This window comes from Macrosteles quadrilineatus, unplaced genomic scaffold (assembly GCF_028750875.1).
Source record: "Macrosteles quadrilineatus isolate MER2022 unplaced genomic scaffold, UCM_ALF_1.0 Scaffold_5__1_contigs__length_97177068, whole genome shotgun sequence".
NCBI lineage: Eukaryota > Metazoa > Arthropoda > Insecta > Hemiptera > Cicadellidae > Macrosteles > Macrosteles quadrilineatus.
This window is the reverse complement of record NW_026542598.1, coordinates 46,259,403-46,276,070: the sequence shown is the minus strand read 5'-3', so window position 1 is coordinate 46,276,070 and position 16,668 is coordinate 46,259,403. Positions and strand designations below refer to the sequence as shown.

At 35.3% G+C, this 16,668-nt stretch overlaps 1 protein-coding gene across 1 annotated transcript in view; it reads right to left on the bottom strand.

Annotated features, from left to right (window-relative positions):
* LOC128995050 (GILT-like protein 1) overlaps positions 1-13,258 on the bottom strand; it is a 31,222-nt gene extending 17,964 nt beyond the window's left edge. Inside the window, exon 1 of the mRNA XM_054419923.1 lies at positions 13,110-13,258. Within this exon, the coding sequence (XP_054275898.1) occupies positions 13,110-13,172 (63 nt within the window). The 5' untranslated portion in view covers positions 13,173-13,258. The remainder of the gene's footprint in view (positions 1-13,109) is intronic.
* Between the last annotated feature and the right edge of the window lie 3,410 nt (positions 13,259-16,668).

Sequence of the window (16,668 nt, the reverse complement as noted above, 5' to 3'; positions counted from 1 at the left end):
AGAATAGGCTCAAATAACAAGTAAAAATTTGAATTGTTTAAGATTCTTTGACATCCAAACGCCCCTACGAACTTCACATGAAGATCGTTGTGGGAATCAACTCTTGACATGGGTCTGTTGTCTGTCGAATGATAACAGCAACTGAAGAGATAAGCTAACTGCCTGGAACGATCTGTCGTTACATGACACATGCTCATGTCCAGACGAGAGAGTTGTTTAATTTGAAACTGAGTGGAGACAGAAACGATCCTTCTACTGTTACGAACTAGAGTTCAGAAAGTCTACGTCCGTGTTACAGATACGAGTGACTTGAGACAGAAAAATCAAAGGCTCACAAACTTTGCGGATATTTTTTAGCATATTTTCCCCCTAGGACGCCATATACCCTAGCCCGGGATTGTTGTTCATATTACTTCACGCTAGGGGTTTCGGTATTATCGCTAAGACGTAATCCATTGGTGGTTGGTGGGATTTGAACCCCGGACCTCAGGTACGAAGTTCCGCGCTCTACCACTAGACCAACTCCCCTGAATTTTTTTATTACGTGTCAATAGTAACCCCTAATGGCGTCCTATTTGAATCAATCTCGATTCTTGAAAGCTGATTAGTTTGCAAACAACGTTGGTCAATTATTCATTTTCTCTCCAAAAGATCACATTTTTGTATGTTGATAACGCAAGGTAAAGAATTTTGCCTTATTGCAAACTAAGTTGTAGTTCCCTAATGTCTAAATTCGCATTTAAGTTTGGTTGGAAAGTTTAATAAAATCAGTACACAGCCTTCATATGATAAACTTGCTACGACAAAACAAAAATCATTGAAACCTTTAAGAATCTCAAACACGATAAATTACTCATAAATTGCGTAATAGATAGGTAATTAAATGCAATATTCCTACATAGAGTCTCTTTAAAAAACCCCTCTGTTGATGGAATTCAGTGAGTAATTAACATGATTGTGTGAAACATAAAACAAAACAACAATACAAGTTGACAGAGAGACTTCAGTACTTCCTGTACAGAGAACAACAATGGGCTATTGGTGTACAACTGGTTGAAAATACTGTGGTTTGATACTGATAGAAAATCTAAACAAAAATCAAATAATTTACGAGGTGTTAGTTGAGTTATTCTACACAAATACAATTTAAATTACTCTAAAAAACTGACCTTATGGTATAATCAAAGTGGTATAAACTGATTACAAAGGAATAATTATGACAATTTCATCCATAGTTCTTTATCATTCGTACTGTGTATAATTAAAATTTACAATTAAGCTATTTCAGTCACATAGTAATAGTTTTCTAATTTCCCAACGCTAGACCCTGTGACTCATGTTAGCTCGGTATAACGGTATAACTGTGTTAAACGTGTTAAATGTGCTAAACCTTTCTTAAGTCACGAATTAGTGACGTGCTTTAATTAACACTTCCCCGAGTTATTTTGATCGACAAACAACGATACAATATCAAGGGAGTCGTTCCCTTAAAACGAAAAACAGCGTATGAACACACTAAACAAAATAATAGAAGAGGTATTGGAATTCGAAGCTTTGTCCCTATACTATGTATGTTGGCTATACTAATTTAATCCCTGACCAAAAACTATGAATCGGCCATAAAAGTCCAATTTTTGTATCAAGAATTTGAGTCTTTTGCTATCGAAGCAATGTTAGGCGTCTCAAGCACAAGTTACCCCCAAAAGGGTTATTATTAAATAAATGACGTTTTGGGAGAAGAAAAAGTACGTTCCCTAAAGTTATTTTTATAATCTATAGTCTGTGTGATCGTAACTGTCTCATGAACTTCCTAGGACATGAAATAGGTTCAATCGTACAGACTATAGGATCCGGAACAATTAAACGCGAATACAGTACTCTAAAACCAAGTAGTCCACCACATTGTTAACCTGACAACCACACCCGTTAAATTCCACACATTCCATGACGCCCGTCGCCCATTCGGTCTGTAAGACTATTGTCATTGTCACTAACTGTGAGTACGAAGTACAAAAGAAGTCCATCAGTTCAGTGCCTAATCGACCAATCTATCTTGAAAGCTTGGCTGGAATACTTAGTGAAATTTCTCTGCACTTGTAGAAATGTGGATTCTTCGAATGAGCCACTTCAAGGAATTTTTAAATCTCCAAAGTAGAATTTTAGTATTTAATTCTAAAGTAAACTTTATAGCACGGCTTCAATCTGGAGGAGTTCACCAAAGCAAATTTGAGAGAGAGACCTTCACTTGTTATGTTTTCTATATAGATAAACCAACATGGTTTGAACTGTGAAACACCTCACGTTGAAATAATAAATTGAACAGTTGGCGATCGCCGGGATTTGGTCCCTGGTCTTCAAGAAAAAATCCTAGGAAACTCCATTACTGTGGTGTTTTTATGTTGCCAAACCATCTTACTACCGTTGCTTTTATTTATTTATTGTCAACGGCAAAAGCCAATTTTTACCGCTTCTTAGAAAGTAATGCAATATCAACAATAATAGTTAATTTTGGTATCAAAAATAGTAAAAATACTACAAACCAAGTGAACGCTATTGCAATTGAACGATTAAATTTCCCTAATCCTTGTGGAAAATAACAAGAAGATAGATGCGCTGGGAAGAAAACACACCACTTATGTAAGAGATTTTGGGGGTTGCGAGGTGGTTCGATGGGTGGTCTAGAGATAGAGCGCAGGGGGAACCGGAGTTTTGCCAACGGGTGTCAGGTAGATGGGGGGGATGCCGTCGGGGGTAATGGTTAGCTGGTCCCGTAATCCGAGGGTCGAAAAAGGTTGGGGCAATAAAACGACTCCACTGGTCCCAAGAGGTCCAGGTAGTTTTGGGGCGGCTAATCCATAGGGGCAATTATGCATGAAGCGTGATGTAAACAAACAATAAATACTTGCAGTCCTGTCCTCGGCAATGAATGGTGCGAATTTTGGAATTCCCTCGTCATCATCCCATCGCGAAGCTCTAAACAATGCATCACTTCACTCTACACGTCAACAACAGCAAATACTTGCAGCGCTCTCGGTATCAAAGAATGTTGCGAATTTGGGGTTTTGAAGCACTCACCTACCATAAGGGGAAGTTGATAAATATACCTTTAAACATCTATGAGAGAAGTAAACAAAATGGAGTACAAAAGGTAGTACTGTAATAAGCAAAGTTAGTAGGGATATTTATGTTCAAAATCAAATGTTAAGAGGAGAGAAGGACGTGGAGGAAAAAGAAGACTGTAGCAATGAAATACTTCATCGACAAAAAGCTAGAATCTCTTTCAACAGGGGAGATCGACCTGGTCACTTTTAGCGAATTTCCCCTATAGGGAATAAGCTATTACCGTAGTACTCATGGTGAGACCTAGACCCGGGACCGATTTATTTTTTCGTTTTGAGGTCCCTAGAGGCAAAAAACACCATCCGTTAAAATTCATATATAACACCACACCGTCCGTTAGCGCGATAACTCGAGCAAAAATGTTCCGATTTTGATGAAATTTAGTACAAACGTGTAAACTTATGTTTATTCGAATGAGTTCGCGAACCATCATGATCGGACTATGGGAACAGGGGTTTACGGGAGGTTTTATGGTGTTTTCCCATTTTTGACCCTAAAAACTTAAAATTTAGCAATTTCTTTTCAAACCATTTTGTAGAGCTTAAAAAAAAAACTATTTAGTATATTAAAGCGTTATTATGCGCCTAATTGGTACGGAGAAAATTCCAAAAATCTGTTAGGCCTATTTTAAAATTCCCATGTTATTCTTATGGAGAATAAGTTAACTGTTGTAGTTTGCTTGTTTATGAACATATTTTGATCAAATTTGGAAAATGCATTAATTTTATACTAAACTATTAAATTTTACAAAAAAAAAAACACATTGTTACCCTCCCTGTTGCAGCAAACCTAAGTAGGCATACTCGTTAAACTAATGTTATTTAAATAGGGAATAAATGTGACATTTTTAAGGATACATTTCAGTGTAAAACCAATCAGGCAAATGGAAATTCGCTTAGTCTGTGCAGGTTTGCTGCGGCGGGGGTATTTAAAAATGTGTATCAAACGTTTCCTTACCCAGGGAGGTTTAGTCGAGGGGAATAGAGTCTGTAAATATAGTTTTTAGTCATTTGTAATATGGTAGTTTGTGTGTAAAATATTTGTAAGCATTCAGTTTGTCGTATTTTTCGTATATTTCATGAGTTTTTTGTTTTGTTATCAATTTGTAAATATATCTTTTCCGCAATTTAATTTCATATATCATCGTATTTGATCTGGTTTTTGATCAATGTTTATGTCAATTTTTGTGACATATGTTTTTAAATGTACTTACAGTAGTAATTATTAAATCGTAAATATTCCTAAAAACTTAAAATTTAGCAATTTCTTTTCAAACCATTTTGTAGAGCTTAAAAAACAAATTATTTAGTATATTAAAGCGTTATTATGCGCCTAATTGTTACGGAGAAAATTCCAAAAATCTGTTATTTTAAAATTCCCATGTTATTCTTATGGAGAATAAGTTAACTGTTGTAGTTTGCTTGATTATGAACATATTTTGATCAAATTTGGAAAATGCATTAATTTCATACTAAACTATTAACATTTTACAAAAAAAAACACATTGTTACCCTCCCTGTTGCAGCAAACCTGAGTAGGCATACTCGTTAAACTAATGTTATTTAAATAGGGAATAAATGTGAAATTTTTAAGGATACATTTTAGTGTAAAACCAATCAGGCAAATGGAAAATCGCTTAGTCTGCAGGTTTGCTGCGGCGGGGGTATTTAAAAATGTGTATCAAACGTTTCCTTACCCAGAGAGGTTTAGTCGAGGGGAATAGAGTCTGTAAATATAGTTTTTAGTCATTTGTAATTTTATGGTAGTTTGTTTGTAAAATCTTTGTAAGCATTCAGTTTGTCGTATTTTTCGTTTTTTCGTATATTTTATGAGTTTTTTGTTTTGTCATCAATTGTAAATATATCTTTTCCGCAATTTAATTTCATATATCATTGTATTTGATCTGGTTTTTGATCAATGTTTATGTCAATTTTTGTGAAATATGTTTTTAAATGTGCTTAGTTATTATTAAATCGTAAATATTCATCTTTTAGCTGTGTGCCCGTTCTACGCACGGGGATTTCATAGTGGTCAGTTGAAACCTTCCTATATAAAGAACAGCAGTTGGTTTGCATATTTTCAAATATGCTGGCCAAACTATTATATATAAACAAATACAGTATCCGACAGTTTCAAGTAAAAAAAAAATGCGTAATAGAACTATAAGGGGTACACTTCCATATCTGTTGGCACAAACAACCAAATGAGTAATATTGATTATTCGATTGTTTAATTCGATATATCGTTTGGTTAGTTAGGTTAGGTTAACCTTACCTAACTAACCAAACGATATTTAGTTAAAATACTATACCTCAACCTCAGGTTGGAAATTCCACTATCAAAGGGGTTCTTGTCCTGTCCGTACGGAACACTGAGTAATATAATATGCGCTACCAACTTATGAATAATTGTTTAGGCCTACGATCCCAAGATATAGGCAATTGGTCTATTGGCTGTATGGTCCACCGAGCAGCACATAGCGTTGAGAAGACACATTGGAAAAGCGATTTGAGCATAATCCGTAAACCTCTGTTATACATCGATGGTTACAATCACCCACTGCAGTTGTCACTTTACACTTTACACAACAACCATTAAAGTGCTGTCAATGAGTTTAAACCTTTTATGTAAGCTATTGGTAATGCTTATGTAAAAAATGTAAGTTTCCCAGCCATATAAAACACTGATTCAAGGTATTTTTCCCGGTTATCAAAACTCAAGAAAACCTTTATACACAAAGAATCTCTATTTTCATTTACGGTTACCCCACAAATTATTGAACTTGCGATTAATTAAATCCGTTATGTAAGGAAAAACTGCTTTAATCCAACTTGGTTTGGATTTGCTTTTGAAACGTGATCGGAAATGATTGCGGTATTTGTAAATAACATTAAATGTAAACATATCAGTGACATCTAGAGAAAAATAATCTTGATCCGAACAGCTGTTCGCTATTTCATAGATGATTATGTGATAAAAATTGGGAGAAAACTTGACAAAAATCGCACAAAATTGGGTTTTTAAACGTCCGTAAGTTTATTTAAAAAGTAGTGAGGCCATATTTTAATAGCTAAAGACACTCTCGCCAATCCAGTGAATACATTAAAATGATTCGGATCTCGATAGGTACTCTCGTTTTTCAGGAGAAGGCCGCGTAAATGGCTCTTGGGCCGTGACAGACGGAAGACAGGCAGACAGAAATTGAGATGAGACTTGTTTCGGCTTCTTTAATGTATACAACGTAAAAATAACCTAAAAATTTATGATTCTGAGCAATGTACATACAAAACTCTAGTTTTATTTATATAGATTGTTTTAAACACATGTCTTTGTATATTTTTTCAGCCATATTACTGATACTCATTCGCTGAATCACCTTTTAAACACTTGAAAGTATATAAACATTAATGCTGTACTTTTTAATGTTACCGGTAACACTATCTAAATCTATCAAACACTCTCCAAACATGTGTTTTTAGAGATAACGAAACACCTCAGGCCCCTTCCTCCTACTGATGAATTGGCATTGATAGCCATACAAACACTAGCCGTAATCCTGTTAGACAAATTACAAAGGGGCTGCCGACGGGACCAGTGGAAGTGCGGATTAAGAGACCTTACTTGAGACTGGGACCAGTAGAAACAGGGTACCTGGCTTACGGGACCAGTTGAGTCTGCCCCGCCGTCGGCCACCTCTTGGTGCGGAGATTTGCCAACGGTGGGGGCGGGAGAAAGAGAGTGTGTGGGAGGGAGAGAGAGCGATTGTCAGGGTTGTCTACGCTTGGGGTTGACAACCAGGGTGATCACTGCGTTCATAGGAATGCAGTCGCATTGGGAGAAAATGTATAAGATTTTTTAGCCAGGATCACTTATGACACATCGATTCTTGGAGTGATTATTAAAGAGCATCCATCTTTCTCATAACAGGAAAACGTACATATGTCCCCTAATGAGTTGAGTATTTATCCTTGTAAATTAATGTTTTCTTATACAGTAATTTTCAACTTTTTAATAGCATACTCAAGCATAGTAGCATTGACTATAGTAGTATACACGTGTCTTTAAGCGCCTTATTTATTAGATGCACCAAAAATGTTCTTAAACTCTTCGCCTTAAATAATAAAAATAATTCAATTTATATTTGCACCATTAAGTTCACCTAAACAAATAAATTAGCTCTAAGACGTTGCTATATTTGACAAGAGCTGTGTCTAAAATCCTGTTTTCATGCTGAGATAACGCTTTTATTATTTATATAATTATTTAAGGCTTGCAGTTAAATCTCGCGTTTTCCCATATATTGATAACATTTTGTGTATCAAATCAAATGAAATAAAAATATATATATGGCTTCGTTTAGTTGAGATTTATCCAATATTCGCTTACAAATCCCACTTAGAAGGTCCTCGTAGCAGAAATCCTATCCAACATACTCAATACAACCACGTACTTTTGTGAGTTCACGTAGCAGCATACTCATATCCCTGTTATCTTTATGGGCAACGAGCAAAATTTAGAAATTGGTATTTAGCCTTATTGTTAGTATATTCAAGCATTCAAAATTTGCTGAGTATACAGATTTTCTGCAGCAGGGGTATTTTAATTTTATTTAAATTGGTAGCATTAGGATGGCAAATAACAGTAGTGGAATATGTTATATAACAGTCATAAAAAGATCGCACTAGCTAATTCGATTTTTTTAGTGACCTTACTTAGCCTATTAATCTTGAAAATATACTAAACTCCCCTCTTTGCCAGAATCAAATACAGTACAGTACTGCATTATCATTTTTATTTTGAAGTAGTATTGAAAAAGTACGCTTGTTTATGATATTGGCCCAAGATTTTATGTTTGCGACTGAATCAAATTATATTGGAAAATACAAACACTTATAATAGATAGGCCTAATTGAAGTGAAATAGTGAAATAATGTTCATTTAAGATCAAATTAATTAATTTAGTATTACATATGTCATTGTCTGATTCATTAGAATAGATTCAGTGTTTGTTTAGGCTCCTGTGTTTTATAAACCAAACTCGAATCTTGCTACCTCGGCCTATCGTATAACGTTTTACTGTTTGATACCTGGTAAACTTATCAGAATCCATAAGTGAATTATTAGCAATTAAATTTAGCTGTTAATTATAATTTAACTGGGTCAAAGCTCAAAACGTTAGGCTATAATTTCATTGAAAAGTATTAAAAGTATAAAGGCTTATCTCGTCATCTCGAGAGTATATAATTCTGTTGACCCCTAACTTGAAACCCTTAAAAGGTGGCCAAACGAAACGTAAATTATCCCAACAGTTTATCATGTGTATCCCAGTCACGGCAACTACATTATTCTATTAATATAATGATCGACATTAATTTTGCAAGAAGATTCAATATTTTAATATTTGCTCATGTAAAATTATTTATTTTTTAAATCAACCATCACTTAATTTGAAGACCATAATTAAATACCAATTTATTCATAAGTTGATTTGGTATTAGGAATCACGTTTTTATTTCACTGTAAATATTCTCTAATGACCAAGTGATTTTATTAAAGTAAAGTAAGTACATTTAACGATTGGCAATTGAGTATTATGCATGCCAGTTTGTTTGTTTTGATCTAACCTCAAAATTTGACACGTATGAACACATGATCGCACTAAAAAGGTTCATCTTCAAAAATATTCCACCATATTCCATTTTTAAATTTCAAATTCATTGTTCGTGTTTATTTTTGAGTCTATTTGAATCTTTAAAGGCATTCTGCACATCTACAGGAAAATATCTTTCTAACAGTATGAGTAGATTTTCTCTGCAATGCACACGAGCTAAGAAAAAAGGTTTTAAAGAAATATGCTTGCCTATGTATTAATATATAGTAGATAGATGGTTACAACAATGTAGCTTATAAGCAATGTACTATTAAAAATTTGTTGGTATTAAAAATTAAGAATTATAAATAGGTACGGAACATATACTGTGTAAGTTAAACATATATTACAAGGGTAAAGAGTTGATGTTTTGTAAAACTATGCTGTTTCCGATTTTAAATTTCTCAATGACCGCCATTTTGAATTGCTTGAACGTATACATGTGTTAGTCAACAAAAAGTAAGATCCTGTTACTATTCATACATTGATCGACTTTAAAGTTGATTCCAATAATAGTTTAGAAGTTAAGTGGAATTAAATAAAAATAACAAACAAACCGTCATGCAGAAAAGTAGCCATTTTAGACCCATGTTTTTTAAATATGTTTTTTATTGACATAAAACACAAGTGGACAACATTTTTTCAGGTAGTTTTTATACACCCTGTATAATATACACACATAACAATTAACAGTTATAAACAATCTGGAAACCTCTATCTACTGAAGTTAGCAGTTGTCTCGCACGTGACTTAGAAAATATAAAAAAACGTCACTAATGAAGTTTGCATTCTACGTTAAATGATTGCATTCTGTTACGGTTATGTAAACCAACCGTATTTACTATTAACCGTATTTATTAACTGTATTTTGCTAATGCAAAATAATTAATTAATGTGGCCACTGTTAAATGTTTATTTTAAAATATTTTACGCAATGCGGCCAAGGCCAAAATAAGTATGGTTGTATGGCTACTATGCTTGTACAAACTATTATATTAGTTTTCTGAATCTAACCATTTGAATCCCCAGTTAAATGTATGTAAATATTAAAACATATACATATTTCAAATAGCGTATCCTGGAAGATGCTATTACGGAATATGTACGTTTTCATTTTACGGAAAAGGCGGATACACTTAACAATCACACGTCCTTTCCACAAGAAACAGTGTGTCAAGTGTGCTTCCTGGCTCAAAAATTCAATACATTTCCTTTCTCAGTCAGAGGTGCATAACTGCATTCCTTTGAACACAGTCAGCATCCTGCCTGGTTTGTCCACCCCTAGCGGAAGCCACCCTCACGGTCACGTGGAATCTCTCTCTCTTCCATCCCCTCTCGCGCCAACCCCCAACCGTTGGCAAAACTCCGCAGTATGAGGAATTCGCGGATGGGGACCCTTTACCCGTGGAGTTTTGATGTGGATGGGGAGTTTTGATACCCGTTGGCAAAACTCCTACACTCGAGCGCAGGACTTCGATCGCCGAGGTCTCGGGCTCAAAACCCGCCAATCACTAATGTATGTTATCTAAGTGATTATGCCACGATCCACACCTAGCCTGAAGTAGTTAAACCATTCTGGGGTAGCATCCGTCCTAGTGTATAGTGGGACATAAAGAATAAATAACTACAGCAAAACAAAACATGAAGATTTTTTACGAAACGCACGCTGAAACTTAATGCAATTAGTTGGATCAGAAAAATAATTATATTTTGAAAATTCTAGTCGTCAAACCCTACTCATCGGACTTGAAACATTGTCCACTTTTTGATTTCAGTATATATTTTCCACTAATTACAACACAACAAGATCCATGAACAATCAATCGACTATCTAGGTCTATAGTACTCAAATCAACGCCCAGTGTCGGCTTCTGCATGTAGAGAGTTTCGTCATGCATTTTAAATGGAGCGCAAACGATACCTATTCTCATACTCAGCACTATTCAAAGGGCAAACAAACAAATCCATGGAACTTGGCTAGTCGGCAAAACCAGTTTCTCCTTAACTTAACCGGTTTGCGTCACTGAGACAAGTTTTGTTTTGACAAATCATTTCACAGGTTTTGCACGATTGCAAATTAGTCACGTATTTGTTTGACAGTAAACTAAATTTCTTGTTTTCTCCGATTTGATGCTTTGGCGATTGAAAGAAAGATAGCCATATGTTTGTTGGCAGTAAACTACAAGATAAGCTATATTATTTCAATTTTTGAATAAGTTATGTAAGAGCAGGGGTTGAAAGAGATCCATGAAATAAGTTGTATTTACTACATTTAAATTAATGTCGTTATTATTGGAATTACTGTATTTAGTTAGTTGTGTAGTTCAATGACAGTAAACCAACAATTAGTCTAAGTTTTGATTTCAATGTTTGTGATTGAAATACATTATATTTACTTACACCAGAAGATAAGTTATGGTATATTTTCAATGTGTAAATAATTTAAAGATATCCATTCATTTATTTACCAAGGAAACTGTGAACTATAACTACTGTACTCTCACTTCCAACGATGTGTTTAGTCTTAATGATCAAATAAAATATCGACTATACAGTACAAATAATGTACTTATATTCTTCTACAACAATGCAAAACAGTGCAATGAATGCTTCACAAATCGTTATCACAAAATAATCTTTCCATTGCAAAATGCAATCCAAGAACTTGTAACACATTAAGCCAAATGTTGATGTTATCGTCGGGTTTGGACAAACCATAACCTACTTCCTCATCAATTGAACAGTTTATTTATGTACGCGCACTAAATTATTTTTGGGGTTTAAGCTCTACGTAATATTTTAGACAGAATTTTTGGAGGACTAAAAAATGAGGAAAATCAATGTTTACCCCATAGATCCCTGTTCCCACAGTCCGACCATTCTGGTTCACGAACATGTTCTAATAAACGTAGGTTTTACAAGTTTATAAATGTTATCAAAATCGGCCGCAAGTGATCCTGCTAACGGACATACACACATACGAATTTTAAACAGATGGAACCTCTGAGGACATAAGAACGAAAAATTAAAGTCCCGGGACTAGATTTTAACCATAGACATATTGTAATAGCTTATTCCCCATGGAAAATCCGCTAAAAATATATAAACCGTTTGATCGATGTGGATTTTCCAGCGGATCCACCGAAGTAGTTTCCCCTTCAACAAGCAAACTGATATTTCATCCGCCGATTCTTCAGAGTTTCAGAAGGCTGAGCAGAGTGTGAACTTCGTGGCAAAGCCTGGAGAAAGTTGCACGACTGGTAGATAAACTCTGTAGGCTACGAGGTCCAACTTTCACACGGACTTGCAATGATCCGAAACCTCTGAGAAATCCTAAGGTAAACCCCGAGAAATCTTCAAGACTTCGAAGTACTTTGTATAAAGCCTACGTTAAATACCCTTTCGCAACCGGCTATAAATGATGCTGGAGGCTGGAGGATTGGTTATAAATTATCAAGTGTGGATTAGTTAAAGTTGCTAAGTACTGTATTCAGGATTTACTTTGTAGGGAAATGTGTTTTACTTTGTTTCAAGAGTGTCAACGAAAATGTTTTTCAATTTTCAATTAAATATTGTATTGGTTTAAAAGTATTTCACATATTGAAGGTAATAATTATAACATTTCGGGATACAGTAACGGTGTATTTTGTGCTAAAGAATTAAAACATTTACAAATCAAATTATGTAAAACCCGCATATAACCAGTCTATTCTACAATTTGGTTTATAGGCTAACATCAAACGTCGATGAAATACGGAAATTTCAAACATTGAAACTTTCTATTTAGAGATGTAGCCTAATAAATCATACTAACAATTTATCTTATTATTCGTAAGAAATTAGACGCGCAAATCCGTATAACCGAGAACTAAGTACTACAATGCTCCCGATATTTCTAAAGGACAACGCCCACTTTACGCGTCGAATAAATACCAATGCATTGCAGTTTTATCGATACCGGTACTTTAAAATAAAATTCACGAAGCATTAGATATAAAATGTTATATTATCTTTAAAAATGTACACTACCTAACTCATAAATTTTGATCCGCTAAAAAGTTTCTTTAACCAAATCACTACATAAACCACTTGATAAAATTCAAAATCGCATCGAATAAAACGAACGCCTCTATCAAAAGTGAACCCCCTCCAAACCAAAACGGGTGTAAATCACCCCTTGCAACCCAAACCCACCGCTCTAAACAAAAGCGTTCCCTGTGACCTACCCTAATGTAAAATTTGGCGCGCTCAAAATAATTGTATTGAATTTCATTTTCACATTTATCTATTTACGCATTAAAATTAATTTGATTATAATTGTTAAATATATATGTTTTACCTGTGCTGTAGCGATTGTAGCCAAGACTGTGAGAAGTACGATATAACTAACTACAGACGCCATGGTAGAAGTGGTAGAAGGTAGTTTAGTTGTTGAACCCACGGAGTTTAAACGCTTACTGACCGGACCGGCACAGACACTTAGGTACAGTCTGGTCACGACACAAGCGACGGTTTACACTCTCGTCCGACTCATATAGACCTCCACATGAATCACGGTGAGTCAGATGGTTACTTTATGATCTGTATAAAGTTATCTATGAAATTCGAGCTTAAATAATTTTTATGACTCCTCGAACCATATTTACTTTTTGAGTAATCTCAGTTGGGCTTGAAAACTATTTGCAATCGACATCCTTATGACCTTTATATTTTGGGAAAATATGGATTGTAAAAAATATGATTCAAGTAGTCATAAAAATATTACGCTATAAAATGGAATAGAAAAACAGTGTTATTTAATTGTGTTTTGTTTGTACATATTGAATAAAACTTGTTAATAAAGTCGAGAATATTGGGATTATTTAAAAATATTGATAAAATATCCTTTAATAAATAAACCAAATAATATTATCCAAAAAAGGGCACAAATTGATGTTAATAATGCTTATAGTATGGTCAATGCTGGTTTTAGATCATGGGCTTATACTTTAAATTTTCTATAAGGGGGGCCGGGGCCCGGTCTGAGGATACAGAATGACCACCACCAGTAAAATAGCCGCCAAGGTTACCGGCGTACCAAAATTTAAAATTTCGGTACAGAATGGTTGATAGGGCATATTTTCATACGTAAATGTTCTTATTACTGTTCTTATTGTTACTCTCTATTTGAATCAGAACCCCAAAACAATCTTTGAAATGAAAAGCTTTATCAACCTGAAAGCCTGCATTCAAAAGTTCCAAACTGTCCAAAAGTTCCGACCCACAGTAATGGTGGATGACACCTCTTTAGAGGGGGTTGAATCCATCAAGTTCTTGAGGATGCACCTGGATAAGGTGTTGAACTGGCAAGAACTCATATATTAAGAATAAGAATAAGAATATTTTTTTTCCATTGATCTGTTTGTAAAGAAATAGGACAAGTCAATTTGTTAAACAAATGTTATACAATGTTATACAAATGTAACATAGATAGCGTCTGTTCCAAAATCACAAAAGGTATTTTTACCTCAAGGAATCTCAAACAGACCTGCACAACACAAGTTCTGATCATGGTCTCGTTCACCCCCACCTTTCCTATGGTTTTATGTTATAGGGTGGTTGTGCCAAGTGTGATTTTGAAAGGTTCATATTGATTAAAACCCATGTCCCTCTTAATGACGAAACGGCCGTAACGTAGTTACACCAAATGAATTTGAGCTGCAGTGACGAAGGTAAAGCCTATTTTAGTCATATTGATTATCTTGTATCTTAAAGTTGTAAGGTCCCAAATTGGACCTCTATTCAATTTTAAATTAGAGCGGGAAATGTTACCGGCAGTGTCCACCCGCAGCACTAGTAGCGTCTTAAGGACGTAGTGGTAGGGGTAGGGCGAGAGTTCTCCAGGACCTAGGATCAACCGACACTCGATCGGCCGGCGTGTAGCTGGTCACTTCCCTCTCTTGACTACTCCCTGTTAACCCGCTCTCATTCACAAAAACCCATTGGGTAAAATAAACGTGGACGTCGTCCCTATTCTAAACGATCACCAACTGTAAGTACTCTGGGTATTAAATATAATTAATTAAATTCACTACTATTAATTTTGCTGTAATATTCCTTTTTGTTGGAATTTATGGGCCACGATAGTTTCGAGCTAAAACAGTTAGATAGGTTATACTCTTAACAAGACTATTTACGGGTATTGTTAGTTGTCTTCTTGAGAGTAGATTTATTTCATGGTGTAGACGGATAGTGGTCTACTATAGTTTTATTATTAAAATTCGATTGTTAGGGGACGGGCGAAACAGCTCACGTCCATCGTAACCGATAGTAGCTCAGCCCTATTCCTCTTCATTCATAACCATAAATTATAGTGGTTACAGAACGCATTTTATTGTGTTAAATCGGATTACTAGGTGGCGGGCGAAAAAGCTCAGCTTATATTAAACCACTACTTATTACAAATTACGATGATTATTAGGTGACGGGTGGAACAGCCTTGTCGTGATCAGTCCCGTCGTGTGGTCTATTAATTAATACACATCTATCTAGATTAATACACTTAAAATAATTGTTTTAAACCTGATATATTCCCACGTCACACCCGGGTGAAACAACTCAGGGAACCTAGGACGTAGTTGTTAGTCGTGACAATAATTTTCGTTAGTTATTTTTAGTTTTGATTTTATTAGTTTTTATTAAAAGGTGAAGTAACCTTTGTAGAAGTAATTTTATTTTGGTGAGCGTAGGTAACGCACGAGCGATAGTGTTTGTTCACGGCTAACCTAAGGTTCTTCCTTTTTGTGACGTTTGATTAACTTTTTTTTACTTAACTTCAATGATAATAAAACACGATCGGGGATTAATTGGCTTTAATTTGGGCAATGATGATGACCAATGATTTACTGAATCAATGATAACATCCTTTGGTCTGAGCCCAGCCAATTAATAATATAAATTGAACCCTGGACACACCTGACTGTTAGCAGATCCGAGGCATATAAGGTGTAGTTTTACCCCCCTCGGAATTAACACCTTACAAATTGGCGCCCGAACAGGGACTTAATTAATTAATTAATTATACCGTATTGTTGTAGAATCTTAAACTTTCAAAATGAGGATTTGGCGTTTGTTTTTGAAAGTTTTGTTCCAGCTATTCTGGCCTACATTTTACATAAATACCCCTGATAAGAGCAAGGGTGATAAGGGTGATAAGACCCTGAAAGTCGTTTCAAGTACAGCAAGTAGTACTTTGACTAGTACCAGTACTAGTAGTACTGGGACAATACCAAAAGTTGTCAAACCAGTCGATACAGTTACTGTGAGTAAATCACAATTAGAGTTACCATTAACTACACAGGCTGTAGGTGTAATATCCAAAACCCCGTCCGAAGATGACCCCAGAACTAGCTGGATAAGGTCATTAAGCAAAGATGAACTTAGACTTGAAATGAATAAGTACGACTTAGATACCTCGGGAACAGTAGACGAACTTAGACGGCGTTTTTCAAAGTTTTGGAAGGATGGAATTCCCCGCGAGAAAAATAAACAAACACCTACTGGTCAGGCCGGTGAGTCGACCGAGGCCGGAAGTCTATTGTACCGCGATCACACATTACATAGCGCGGATCATATTTTTCAAAGCGATATTGCTCAAAGCGTTTCACAACCAACGTTTACTCAGTTGAGAGGGAATGAATGGCATAAAATTTCTGAAGTGTTAGGAATGCCACCTGAGACCTCAATAGATGAAGTTTGTAGGTCGGTATCCCAATTGTTAATTAAATCACAATCGACGTCGAACGTTAAGGAAAATGATGAGAGTAATTATCTAGGCTGGCCTCACCAACATGGGCACGACCTTGTACATAGTCATTCAGCTAGACCTATTTCGTCCGTTATTCCGCCTCAAAACAATA